Source organism: Mustela lutreola, chromosome 2 (genome assembly GCF_030435805.1).
Source record: "Mustela lutreola isolate mMusLut2 chromosome 2, mMusLut2.pri, whole genome shotgun sequence".
NCBI lineage: Eukaryota > Metazoa > Chordata > Mammalia > Carnivora > Mustelidae > Mustela > Mustela lutreola.
Genome location: NC_081291.1, coordinates 793865 through 806578, shown reverse-complemented (window position 1 = coordinate 806578; position 12714 = coordinate 793865). Strand labels below are relative to the sequence as shown.

Here is a 12714-nt window from a genome sequence, read left to right as displayed (position 1 = left end):
GGTCATGATCTCAGGGCTCTCTGCTCAGCAGGGAGCCTGCTTCCTCCTCTCTCTGCCTGCCTCTCTGCCTGCTTGTGATCTCTGTCTGTCCAATAAATAAATAAAATCTTTAAAAAAAAAAAAAAAAGATAAACTAGCCAGTTTGTTTTTCCCTCCTTCCTGACTCATTTCCTACCTCGTGCCCCCAGAGTGAATGCTGTGACAATGACAGGTATGTGGACACTTCTGAGTTTACTTCCAACATGGAGACATGCATGTCCAATCCACAAAATATAGCTTTGGTCTCTTTTCAAATGCTGGACAATAAACATGAAATTCAAAATCATAACCATCTCTAAGTGCACCACTCAGTGGCGGGAAGCCCTCACACCACCCTGTCTCCAGAACTCTCCATCCCCCAAACGGAGACTCTGTCCCCCGAAGCACGGACTCCCCAGCCCCCGCTCCCACCCCCTTCTCTCCGCGCGAACGGGACTCCTCTGGGGCCCTCCTGGGAGTGGGGACCTGCAGGATAGGTCCTTCTGGGTCTGGTTCCTCTTGCTGAGCTCCATGTCCTCGAGTCCCTCCGTGTGGTGGCAGGAGACAGGGTCCCTCCCTTTCTTGGGGTGAATGATATTCCAGTGTGTGGATGGACGGGCAGGTTGTGTTTATCCTCCATCTACTCACAGACATTTGGGTGGTTTCCACCTCTGGCCGCTGTGAACACAATGTACAAATATCTGCCCTATCCCTCTTAATTCAAAAGTTTTGTCTTTGAAGTAAGAAGAGGGGATGCCTGGGTGGCTCAGTGGGTTAAGCCTCTGCCTTCGGCTCAGATCATGACCTCAGGGTCCTAGGATGGAGCCCCCCATGGGGGGGGGGGTGTCTCTGCTCAGCAGGGAGCCCGCTTCCCCCACCCCCCCACGTCTCTGCCTACTTGTCATCTCTGTCAAATAAATCTTTAAAAAAAAATCAAAAGTTATAATTTTGTATACTACATACATACACATACATATAGTAACATGGATATTGGCGGGTAAAGCAGAGAGGCACTGGACAGCAACCACAGGACTGTTCTGTCATGGTTGCCATGTGGCTTGTAATTATCTCATTCACTTACTGTTTTATTTTTTTTAATTTTTAATTTTTTTTAAGTAGGCGCCATGCCCAGCGTGGGGCTTGAACTCACGGCCCTGACACCTAGAGCCGCACACTCCACAGATGGAGCCAGCCAGGTGCCCCACTTATCACTTATTCTTGTTCATTCCCCTCCCCAGTAGGCTCTGAGCTCCAAGGGAGTCCGGATGGAACCCCCAAATTAAGGTACTCCTTATGTGTCTGATGAATGAATGACCATCACTTCCCAGGACCCATTGCCGCACAGCAGGGCTGGCACACTTTTTCTGTACAGAACAAAGAAGTAAATATTTTTGGGTTTGTTGGGCATGAGGTTTCACGGCCATGACTCACCTGGACCGTTACAGCTGGAAAACACCAGCGTGCCGATGGTAACAAGCGGAGCTGGCTCCGTGCCGATACAACTTTATTTGCCCACGCACAAAGGTGAATGTCATGTAACTTCCATGTGTTGTAAAATAGTCTTTTGGGTTCCCCCCCCAGCTATTTAAAAATGTAAAAACCATCCTAAGCCATACCAAAAGGACACCAGGGGGATGGGCTCTGCAGGCTGATGGCAACTCTGTAACATGTGAGCGCTCAGACCGAACCTGTCCCCTTTGTGATCAGCAGTACGTGTTACGTGTGTGTATGTGTGACATGGGTCTATGTAATCTGGTAAGACTGGATCGGATGCATCCCGCCTCGCGTCCTCTCTGCCCAGCCTTGCTGTGGCCCGTCACGGACATCACTTGCCGTCTTGGACTCCAGTCTGTGAAGTGCAGACAGTCGCAGCACACACTAGGGTCTCTCACAAGGAGTGACCTCGTGTCGCTCCCTTGCCAACATGAGCAGGAAGGAGTGTGGCCCATCTGAGAGGAGAGGAAGAGGAAGCTGGAACAGAAACCGTTTGGCTAAATTGCCAGCCAGACCGTAATGTGCAGTCGCTGCTTTTTGGGATGGAGTCCAAGTTGCATGGAGATGACCACCGGGAGGTCCCTTATCTCAGGGGACAATGAAGCCACAAGGGAGGCTCTGAGCTGACCGCCCCCTCCCCGCTTTCGCTCAGGCTCTGTTGGGGCAGCAGCCTCTGAGAGTTCCCCAGCGACCCCGGCTTCCTGCTCTTCCGGGGCCTGTGTGATCCCTACCCTCCTGTGCCGGGCCAGGAGGACCGGGTCACTTCTGTGATTAGACTCCGGACAGCTCTGACGTTGCAGATTCTCCTGCTGGCTCTGATGAAGCACGTGGCCAGCCTGCGGAGGCCCACGCAGCCGTGGACTGAGGCCCTCCCGCCACCCACAGCCAGTGCCCAGGCTTGGAAGCGGGTCCTTCCCTAGAGGCGGCCTCGGGGGCGCCCCCACAACTGGCTGGCCCCTGCCCGCAGCATTCCAACAGGGTGAGGGACAGGGGACCCAGCTAAGGGATGATAAACGGGCGCCGCTGGAAGCGGCCATGTCCGGGGCAACCTATTCCACAGCCACGGCTAGCCGGTCCGAGCGGCCTTCTGTCTCAGGCAGGGCGTTCCGGGCCATCGCCTCAACTCCGCGACATTGAGCGAGCGCGCCGCCTGGTCACGGGGCTGGGCCCAGGGCGCGTTCCGCGCGGTGTCCGCCCCAGGCCAGCGGGTCCACCGCGCAGAAGGCGCCCGGCCCCGCCCCCGCGTGCGGCCCCGCCCCGACCCCGCCCCCGGCCCCGCCCCACAAGGCCTCGGCCGGACCAGGCCCGCGCGTCCCGAGCCGAGTCCGGCTGCGCGCCCCGCCGCCAGCATGAGCGCCCCCGCCGCGCCCCCCATCTTCGCCCCCGGCGAGAACTGCAGCCCCGCGTGGCAGGCGGCGCCCGCGGCCTACGACGCGGCGGACACGCAGCTGCAGATCCTCGGCAAGCCGGTGATGGAGCGCTGGGAGACCCCCTACATGCACGCGCTGGCGGCCGCCGCCACCTCCAAAGGTAGCCGGGCGCGCAGGGGTAAACTGAGGCCGAAGGCCGCCCTGATCCGGGGTCCAGCCTGCTCTCCCGCTGAGGTGCAATCGAGCCCCTCGGTGTCCCGGTTTTCCCGCCCGCAAAATGAGGCTAGCGGGGGGCAACGGGCAAGTAAAGGGGGTGCTGTGGGCACGGGCTTGCACACAGCAGGCGCCTCCTAAGTACCGGAACCTCCTATCCCGGGGTGATGGGCCCCCACTCTGCAGACAGGGACAGGCTGGGTCGGGGGAATGGGCCCGACGACGACGACCTCCTCGGCTGGAGCTCAGCCGTGTTCCCCGCGTGAGGTGGGGGTAGGAGGTCTGTGGAGGTCGGGCGGGGCGGGGCGGGGGCGCTGCCCAGGCATCCGCGGGGAATGTGCGGCCCGGAGTCCCCAGAAGCCCCGCCCGTGCTAAGAATGGCTGGGGGTGGGGAGCGGAGGCTGGGAAGCAGCTGCAGGGGTGGAGGTCTGACGGGTCCCCAGGGGCAGGGCATGGGTCCTCTGGCACCTGTGCTTCTGCCTGGCGAATGAGCACACCCAGCGTCCCTGCCTAGCTGGGGTGTTCCGGCCTGTCTTTGGGCCAGTGGGGACCCATCTCCTCCCCAGTTGTTGCAGGTCTGAGCCCTCAAACCTGCACCCCCTTATCGTAGCAAGCAAGGGTCGGAGGTGGAGAAAAGTAACCAACTGGAGAGATAAGGGCCAGTGGGGCTCAAAGTCCAGGGTCTGACCCCCCCCAGGGCCATGCGTAAACTCCGCTGCCCACACCTCCCTGGCCCCTGGCCAGAGCCCACGCCGTTCCCGCTCAGGGCTACTGTGTTCCAAACCTCCGGCCCACTTGTGCCCGCCTGGCCTTGTGCCTCCTCCTCCAGGCAGCTGCCCAGCCCCCGCCTGGCGAGTGATACGGGGCTCTTTGTGTGCCCAGGGGGCCGGGTGCTGGAGGTTGGCTTCGGCATGGCCATCGCAGCTTCCAAGGTGCAGGAGGCCCCCATTGAGGAGCACTGGGTCATCGAGTGCAATGACAGCGTCTTCCAGCGGCTCCAGGCCTGGGCCCAGCGGCAGCCACACAAGGTGCCCACGCCTGCCTGCCCCGGAGGGCGTGGGGGCCCGGTCCCTGCGGATGGAGGAAGTGGCATTCTCCCCTGGGAACTCCCCTGCCCTCTCCCTTACGGCCGGGGGAGGGGGAGAGGCCAGACACCAGAGACCCTCCATCTTCTCTTTTTGTCCCCCTGGCCCCAGGTGGTTCCCTTGCAAGGCCTGTGGGAGGATGTGGCCCCTGCCCTGCCCGATGGCCACTTTGATGGTAAGGGGAGAAGGGTCTGGGGGTGCTGCCTGAAGTTCCGCCCCCAGCCCCGCTCCGTGGCCCGAGGACGGGCCTTGTCAGGACCGCGCATGGTAGTGTCGGCTGGGGGGGTGGGTGGAGGATGCCAGAGAACTGCTGCAGGAGACAAGGTCCCCGGGGGCGGCAGCAGACCGAGAGTTCAGGGCACAGCCGGGCCCTCTGTGCACACAACCCTGCTGGGGCCACTGCCCAGCCCTGAGCTCTGGCCCCCACTGCCTGTGTAGGGATCCTGTATGACACCTACCCGCTGTCTGAGGAGACCTGGCACACACACCAGTTCAAGTTCATCAGGGTAGGGCCTGTATGGGGGGTCACCCCAGGGGCGAGTGCGGGTGGGGCATTCACACCTTCTCCCTGCTTCTCTGGCCGGCAGGGAAGGTGGGAGACCCCCAGGGAAGCGGCTTCTGTCCACACCCCTGCCCTCCCTCCTGACCGCTGTCCCCTGCCCAGGACCATGCCTTTCGCTTGCTGAAGCCCGGGGGCCTCCTGACCTACTGCAACCTCACCTCCTGGGGGGAGCTGATGAAGTCCCAGTACTCTGACATCGTCACCATGTTTGAGGTGCGGCAGCCTGGGAGCTCTGCTGGGGGTGGGGGGAGAGGTCCCTGCACTGCCCCTCACTCTGGCCCCCTCCAGCCACCAGGACCTTACAGGGTTAGGCAGGCTGTCCCTGCTGTGTGGGCGACGTGTGGAGGCCAGCCTGCTGACGCCCCACGGTGGGGCACTGCTCCCTGAGCTTAGACGCCTGGAGGGGGCCCTTGCAGCCGTGGGCTCTCCTGGTTCTGTGGGCCAGTGGCCAGGCTGCCGATCCCGACTCCCAGGGGCCTCGGCAACTGTACTGCCGTCCTGGGAAGAGTGGGTCCCATGGCCCTGCAAGTGACACCCCCCACCCCCACCAGGAGACGCAGGTGCCCACCTTACTGGAGGCGGGCTTCAGGCGGGAGAACATCGGTGTGGAGCTGGTGGAGCTGGCCCCACCGGCCGAGTGCCGCTACTACGCCTTCCCGCAGATGATCGTGCCCCTGGTCCGTAAGCACTGAGCCTGCCGGGCCTCGGGCTCAGCCTCCGGGGGGGCTTCAGTCCTGTCCCGGTGCCCCCACTCAGTGCCTTCATAGCCAGGAGTGCAGGCTCTGGGCTCTCAGTACTGGGTTTGAGTCCAAACACACCAGCAGTGGGACAAGCTTCCCTGACCTTCCCTGTCCATGTCCTCAAGGACCCAATAAACGCCAGCCCTGGGCTTGCCCGACCAGCAGGACAGCGCAAACATGTGCTTGTGGTGACTTCTCCTGCCCCTCCAAACAGTACACATGTAGAACATCGTCATCTGTTGAACCGACTTCCGGGGAGACGGGGCTGGGGGGGTACTCTGCCCCAGCACGTGAGCTTCCCTGTGCCCTCGACAGACCTATAGGACCACTGGGGCATAGTGGATGGACACTTGTCAGCCCGTCCCCCAGCCGGCCACTGAAGCAGAGAGCGGGCAGTGCGCATCGGGGCTACGCAGCCACCGAGTCCCGGGTCCCACCCCATCAGGTCAGGGGGAGGGCCTTAAACAAAGCAAAACCTTTGACCCCAGGACCCTCGCCTCACCCCTCCACAGGTGCCCGCCGCTGTCCCGGGGCTACCCGCTCTTCCATCCCCAGGCTCTCGGCCCGTCCACCGCCCTCTTGCAGGGCCTCAGTGGCTCCGTGCACAGGACTAGGCCTGTCTGGCACAGCGCCCCCCTCTCCCACTCCCAGCGCGCCCACAGCCACCTGTCACACAGGGAGGGGGATGCATGGAGTTCTGTCTGTTTATTGACCAGAGCGGGGTGGGGGGGGGGCAGGCGGCAGGAGCCGCGGGAGCCGGAGCGGGGCCGGAGCCGGGCCGCGCTACCTGCGGTACCAAATCCTCAGCCTCTTCTCCCGCTTGATCTTCCTCTGCAGCTGCAGAATGCCGTACAGCAGCGCCTCGGCCGTGGGCGGGCAGCCTGCGGGATGGGCCCTGCCTCAGTCTCCCTGCCCACCGCGGGTGGCCAGATCCCGCCCTGCGCCCTCCGCCCCACCCCAACCGGTGCCGGCATGCCGGGAACTGCCCCCCCCCCCGCCCCTGCCACCGCCACCAGGGCCACTGACAGACCCCTGCTGCTTGGCAAAGTGCGCCTCCGCCTCCATGGGGATGGTCAAAGGGGAGGCTGGGCACAGCAGCTGGAGGCCACATGGGCCCTGGGACCAGAAGCGGGCAGCAGAGCCATGTCCAGGGAGGGGTCTGAGGGGGCCAGGGCACCGTCTCCAGCACCGCCTCTAGCCTGTACTGTCCAGGCTGGGGATTCGAGCCATCACAGGGAAGGAGCCACTGAGTTTCTGACCCTGGTAGTCAAGCCATGGGCAGTGAGGACGATTGGGCTGCCCGTTCTGGGCCCAGCTGCCCTGTCCGCTAGCCCGATGACCTGGCCTGGGGCCTCTGGGAGGACAAGCACAGGTAGCCCGCTGACCCTGGGCCACGCTAGCCCCTGGTGGTAGTACCCTTGGAAGGCAGGGAGGGATGGGGGAGTCTGGGGGGCAGGACAGCCAGGCCGGGCAGGGAGGCCCACACGGCCCACAGGAGGGGAAGCCCTGGGGCCCCCATCCCCACCACCCCACCAGAAGCAGAGGGACAGGTCACCTCCCAGGGGGGAGTGGCCTGGAAGGACAACCACAGGCACAGCTGGTCCTTGGCCCAAAATCTGGCAGTGCTGTCCCCAGAGCCCGCCTGGTGCAGGGGGCTGGGCTCGGAGGGGAGACCTGCCCTCGGTCACACAGGCAACGGGGCAGCTGGGCAGGGCCTGGCCTCTATCCGCAGGATGGATTCTCCTATGCCCACCCCCCCAGACGGGCCCCAGCACCCCACAATGGGCAACACCCCGGGGGCTGGCGTGGCCAAGGCCCTCAGCAAATGTCCGTCCCTCTGAAGGGCACCAGAGTGTCATGACCTAAACCTTCCCGGGCAGCCTGGAGTTGGCGCCTCGAGTGTCCTCGACTCAACTCGCCTTGCCAGGGCTCAGGTTGGGCTTCCTGTGGGGGCACTGAGAACCCAGGAACACGGGTCTCCGTCTGCAACTGAGCACCACCAGCTGAACCCTGACCTCCGACACAGGAAGGGCAGAGGCCCTGGGGCCCAAGCGCGGCCAGACACAGGCTTCATGCAGACACGCGGTCCTTTTCCGGGGACAGGATCGCAGAGGCTCCTCGCTTTCCCGACGCACGTGACTGCGTCGGGCGTTTCCATCTGTGCCGTACGGCCACCCCGGCGACCTGGGCTCCAAGGGAGCCGCGCCCTCCTCATGAGAACGAGACCCCATGCACCCCGGCCCTGACCTCGGGGACCGTTCTGCTTTCTAACTGCGTCTCTCTGGCTTGTGTCTGCCGTGTGGAACCACGCAAAGTGCGTCCGCAGACGGCCGAGGAGCCGTCCTCACCCAGCGCAGGCTCAGGCTTCCTCCCGCACCGGCCGGGGCCCCCAGCTGGGTAAGACCCAAGACTCTGCAGCTGGGGAGACCTTCAGGGCACAAGGGAGGAGGGACTGGGGCTTCTCTCTTCTGCTTGTGCCTACACCGGTTTGCCTGGGAAGGGCGGGAGCCCGCAGCCCCTGCAGGGGTGTGGGGAGCCTGTGACACGGACGGGGCGGGCTTACCTGGGACGTAGATGTCCACGGGCACGATGCGGTCACAGCCCCTCACCACGGAGTATGAGTAGTGGTAGTAGCCTCCTCCGTTGGCACAGCTGGAGGGGGCGGCACGGTGAGTGCACGCTGGCGCCCCCCTGCCCCCCCACCTGCCTCCAGGGGCAAAGAAGACCCCGGAATGGGCAGGACGGGGACGCGCAGTCCCTGAAGAGAGGAACGGCCACCCGAGGACCGGGGAGACCGAAGCAAATGGACAGCCCGAGCCCACGGCCGCAGGGAGGGACCAGACGCAGGAGGCCCCACGGGGTGTGAGTCCACACAAGTGACACGCCCAGACCAGGCCCCTCCACAGACGGGAGGGGGCTCGCGGGGGCTGGGGTCCAGGAGAGGGGTCGGGGGGATGATGGGAACGTTTCCTTGGAGGATGATGGAATGTTCTGGAACTAGGGCTACAGCGGACAGCCCCGTGAATCCGTGGCCCGTCCCAGAGCTGTGCACTTGGACAGGGGCGCTGCAGGGCCCCAGCTCCACCTCCCGGAACAGTGAGGTGAGGAAGGAGCCGCTGGCATGCGGGGAAGGGACCGGGGAGGGCGGCGGGCTGCGGGGCGAGGGGCGCGCAGACGGCTCACGGAGCGGTGCCACTTACAGCCGTGCCCCAGGGCCAGGGCCAGGGCCAGGGCCAGGGCCAGAACGGGCGACCCCGAGCAGCGCAGGAGGGGCGCCCTGGGGAGGGGCGGCGGCAGAGGGAGCGGAGACAGGCAGGGGCGCGGTGGCGAGGCGGGCACTCACCTCCCCATGGACACGACGTAGCGCGGCTCGGGCATCTGGTCGTACACCTGGAAGAGACGGTGGGGTCTGGCCGCGGCTCGAGGCCGGGGCGCAGGCGGCGGGCCTCGGGGCCGGGCCTACCTTGCGGAGCGCGGGGGCCATCTTGTTGGTGAGCGTGCCGGCCACGATCATCACGTCGGACTGGCGCGGGCTGGCGCGGAAGACCACGCCGAAGCGGTCCATGTCGTAGCGCGGCGCGGCCATGTGCATCATCTCCACCGCGCAGCAGGCCAGGCCGAAGGTCATGGGCCACAGGGAGCTCTGCGGGGGCAGGGCGCTCAGCCGGGGCACGGTGCCGCCGGCCCACCGCAGCTCGGGGCCCGGCCACCAGGCCTCCCCACGGCCGCCACGGCACCGCCAGGCCCCGAAGGGTCACCGGCCCAGGGCGGTACCAGGAAGGGAAAACAAGCCACATCTGTGGGCCAGCACCTTCCGGCGGCCACGTTCCCGAAGAAGTCCCGAGCCCAGGTGAAATGAGTGCTAACCGGTGATTCAAGCAGTGAGTGGCCCAGCTTTCGGCACAGCGCGCGGGGCTCTGAGTGCCGGGAAAGCCGCACGTCGCACAGTCGAGACCCTGGGGCTCAGCCCCTGCCACTGACTCATTTGTAACACGTCCTAGGGTTCAAGGACTCCAAATGCCTATTCCTCCAGGAAGGCCTCCTGGCTGCCCTTGGCTGCCCTCTGACCACTTCCTCCATCCATTCGGTGCCTGCCTCCCTCCTGTGGTGCTTCTCGGCTTGAGCCTTCCCTGCCGCCCCTGCCTCGTTGGGGACCTGCGCGGGGTCCTGCCCGCCTCACTCTTGTGGGCTACACAAGAAGGCGACCTGGACAGCCCGCAGGTGTGCACAGTTAGGACAACACTGCAGCGGCCATGTCTGTGCTGGAGCCACAGACCCTGATGGGACGCCAGGACACACACACGCAGGATCGGACCCCAAGCACCCCCAGCAGAGCGAGGCGCTCCTGTGAGTCAGGGGGAGGCAAAAGACGTACACACAACACGCAGACTGTGCAGGCTGAGCACTGGGGGCCTGGGGGCGGCCTGTTCTCAGGTTTTTCCCAGGAAGGAACCCCTGTTCTAGACGCGCTCTGGTTTCCCAGTTAAAATCACGTCCTCATTGAAAGAGAAGGAAGAAGAAGAAAGAGAAACAGGAAATCCACAGAAGGGAGGCGGTCGTGTTCCCTGGGGCGGAGCGAGAGACCAGATCGGGGCAGGGGCACAAAGGGGTCAGCAGGCCCCGCAGAGGACGGGCGCAGTGTGCAGGGGGAGCATGTGGGAGCAGGCGGCAGGAGGCCGGGGAGCACGGGGGGTCGGGGCTCACCCGGCGGGCCCAGTTGACGAGGTCATCGAGCTTGGCCACCACGTACTCGCCCCGGCTGCTGGGAAGGGCGGCAGATTTGGGGAGCACAGCTCCAGCTGTGGACGCAGCGGGCTGGGTGCTGGATGGGAACACACGCCGGGGGTGAACATTAGCCAGGCAGGCACCCCAACACTCCACACCTTGGTCGGGCCTGGAGCAGCCCCTCAGGGGGCAGCAGCAAGCCGGCACCACAGCCTGGTCTGGGCCGGCTCCAGCGGGAGGGGGCCACCAGGGTCCGGCGCTCAGGGTCCGGCACTCGCCCAGAGCAGGACGCACATGCTCAATGACCGCATGAATGACGGCTGCCGGCTATGGCCCCCGTGGGCCTGTGTCCCCAGGGGAACCTGGTGTCCCTGAGCTCTGCTGACGCACAATCAAGGGCCCTGCGGGTCTGGGGTCGCACAGCCATTGTCTCGGATGTGCAGGACGGGGCCGGGCAGGGCTCCGAGGGCAGGGCTCCATGCTGCCTCACCCTGATGGTGGAGGGAGGGCCCTGCTGCCACCCAGGGCTGCTGCGAGGGCTTTAGTGTGTGCAGGTCCCAGAAAGCCTGGCCTTACCTGCTGGGGCTGTCAGCGGCCACACTCGAGTGGACACCACGCACCTGCGTAGCCACGCCCACACCGGAGCTGCAGGGAAAGGGGGTGCACATGAAGAGGAGCCTGGGGTGCCCCGAGGCGCTGTGACAGGGGCTGTGCTGGAGCACGGATGGGGACACTTCTCCCAGGGGCCAAATCTGGCCTCTGCCTGTTTTTGTCAATAAAGTTTTATTGACACACAACCACAGCCACCCATCTCTGCCTGTCGGATCTGTTTTCACAAAGGCAGAGCGGAGCAGCCTGCACAGAGCCCATCCGGCCCTTCATGGAAAGTCTGCTGAGCCTGTCCAAAAGGGGTCTGCTTTCCATTTCCTAGTTCTCTCATTTTCTCCTTTATTTTTCAGTGAATGCAGTGATTCCTAGAAAAACGGTCTTATGGAAACAAGGCAAAGTCAGCCCACAGCCACATGCTGCTTGAAGCCTCCCACTGCCCCCATCAGGAGAGCCTCTCCCGAGATCCGCCATGCCCCTGCCCCAGGGCGCCGGAGATTCCATTTCTGGGCTCTGTCCACGGAGAGAGGCCCGGGACTGCCAGCCTCCCTGACCTGAGGAGGCCTAGGGGAGGCTGCCACCTGAGCAGAAGCACCAAACGCCTCCCTGCGACAGGTAGCAGGTGCGCCGTGAGTGGATGTGGGTGTGAATGCAGGCTTTGCCACCACCTGGACTGTCCCCATGGAGGGGCCTGGCCGCCAGCTGCTGGAGGAGACGGCCAGTCCACTGCCGGTCCCTGTTGCTGCCTGACTCACCACGGCACCTTCAGGAGGTGGGCACCACCCGGCCCCCCTGGCCGCCTGATGCTGCTGGAGGGCCCTCCCAGCACCCCCCCTCCACCGAGCCTGCCCCGGCAGGGCCTTGTGGCTGGAGACGCAGACACTCACCGCAGAGCCAGGATCCGGCGGAGCAGGCGGGGAGCTGCGGAGAGAACCGGCGGGGCAGGCAGTGAGGGGAGGCAGCAGCCCACACCGGCAGCCTCCAGGAGGTTGCACAGGAGCCCCACGCCCGGCTCGCCCTTCCTCTTACCCTTGGTCTATCTAAATTCCACGCTCGGTAAAGAGGGGCCTCTGCAAATGGGACCCACACAGTGACCCTCCCCTGCCCGGACAAAAAGGCCACCTCACCCCCGGGCCAGCCAGCCTCCCGTTCCTCCGCACGTCAGTGTCGGTCCTGCCTCAGGGCCTTTGCACTGGCCGGTCCCGCCGCTTGGAGCTCCCTGCCCCAGGCGGGCCCACGCCGGCCCTTCCTAACGGGCGGGTTTCGGGCCCTCCCGTCCCCCGGGGTCGATCGGGCACCTGTCCTACCCCCATCTGCGTGGTGGGGCGCCCGGCTCTCTCCCATGACACCGGGGCCTCCCCGGGGTCCGCTGGGTCCTCCGGCTGGGCCTGACGACCGAGCCGGCCAGCGGCGCTCCGGGGCCCCCGCGGCCTGGGGCGCAGACTCGGCGCCGGGGATGCGCTCGCGGCGCGGGCAGCGCCGTCCCCTCGGGGCCTGCGGGATCGCGCCCCCGGGACGCGGACCAGCGCCGGCCGCGCAGCCCCGGCCCCTGTGCCCGTGCGGGCCGCCCCAGGCCGCGGGGGCTCCGCTCCCGAGCGCGCGCCCGCCGCAGCCCCGCGGCCCCGACCCGCTCACCCGCCAGAGCCGCAGCCCCGCGGCCCCGACCCGCTCACCCGCCAGAGCCGCCATGTCCGCCGCGGCCTTCAAACAACCTCCGGTCCGTCCGCGCCGGCGCTCCGGGTCCCCGGGGCCGCCTGCCAAAGCGGCTCGGCTGCGGCGCGGAAGCCGGGCCCCGGCGCCACCACGTTCCGCCTCCGCGGACGGCCCCCCCGCCGCGCGCCCCGGAAGCCCCCCCGGGACGCGCGGGCCCGGCGGGGGCGCGGGGGCGCGGGGGCGCGGGG

The 12714-nt window shown here is 65.5% G+C and overlaps 2 protein-coding genes and 1 long non-coding RNA gene across 6 annotated transcripts; 2 read left to right on the top strand and 1 right to left on the bottom strand.

The window, feature by feature from the left end:
* Positions 1-2799: 2799 nt before the first annotated feature.
* Positions 2800-5658, top strand: GAMT (guanidinoacetate N-methyltransferase). The gene is made up of 6 exons (XM_059159230.1): positions 2800-3042; positions 3978-4123; positions 4292-4355; positions 4619-4686; positions 4845-4955; positions 5294-5658. The coding sequence occupies exons 1-6, from the start codon at positions 2862-2864 to the stop codon at positions 5432-5434; spliced, it is 711 nt and encodes a 236-aa protein (XP_059015213.1). The 5' UTR covers positions 2800-2861; the 3' UTR covers positions 5435-5658.
* A 514-nt stretch (positions 5659-6172) lies between these two features.
* NDUFS7 (NADH:ubiquinone oxidoreductase core subunit S7) lies at positions 6173-12614 on the bottom strand. Of its 4 annotated transcripts, none has more exons than XM_059159227.1 (9): positions 12487-12614; positions 11701-11734; positions 10784-10852; positions 10187-10304; positions 8946-9125; positions 8826-8872; positions 8046-8134; positions 7345-7437; positions 6173-6363 (listed from the first exon to the last, which is right to left on the bottom strand). In XM_059159227.1, the coding sequence occupies exons 1-9, from the start codon at positions 12500-12502 to the stop codon at positions 6266-6268; spliced, it is 744 nt and encodes a 247-aa protein (XP_059015210.1). In that variant the 5' UTR covers positions 12503-12614; the 3' UTR covers positions 6173-6265. The 4 variants fall into 4 exon arrangements, with proteins under 4 accessions (XP_059015210.1, XP_059015209.1, XP_059015212.1 ...); XM_059159226.1 differs by lacking the exon at positions 12487-12614 and adding an exon at positions 12112-12420; XM_059159229.1 differs by lacking the exon at positions 7345-7437 and having other exon boundaries at positions 12487-12610.
* On the top strand, positions 8134-8946 carry LOC131823199 (uncharacterized). Its single transcript, XR_009350521.1, has 3 exons — positions 8134-8344; positions 8484-8583; positions 8685-8946. It is a non-coding gene; the product is annotated as an uncharacterized LOC131823199 (long non-coding RNA).
* Positions 12615-12714: the final 100 nt, after the last annotated feature.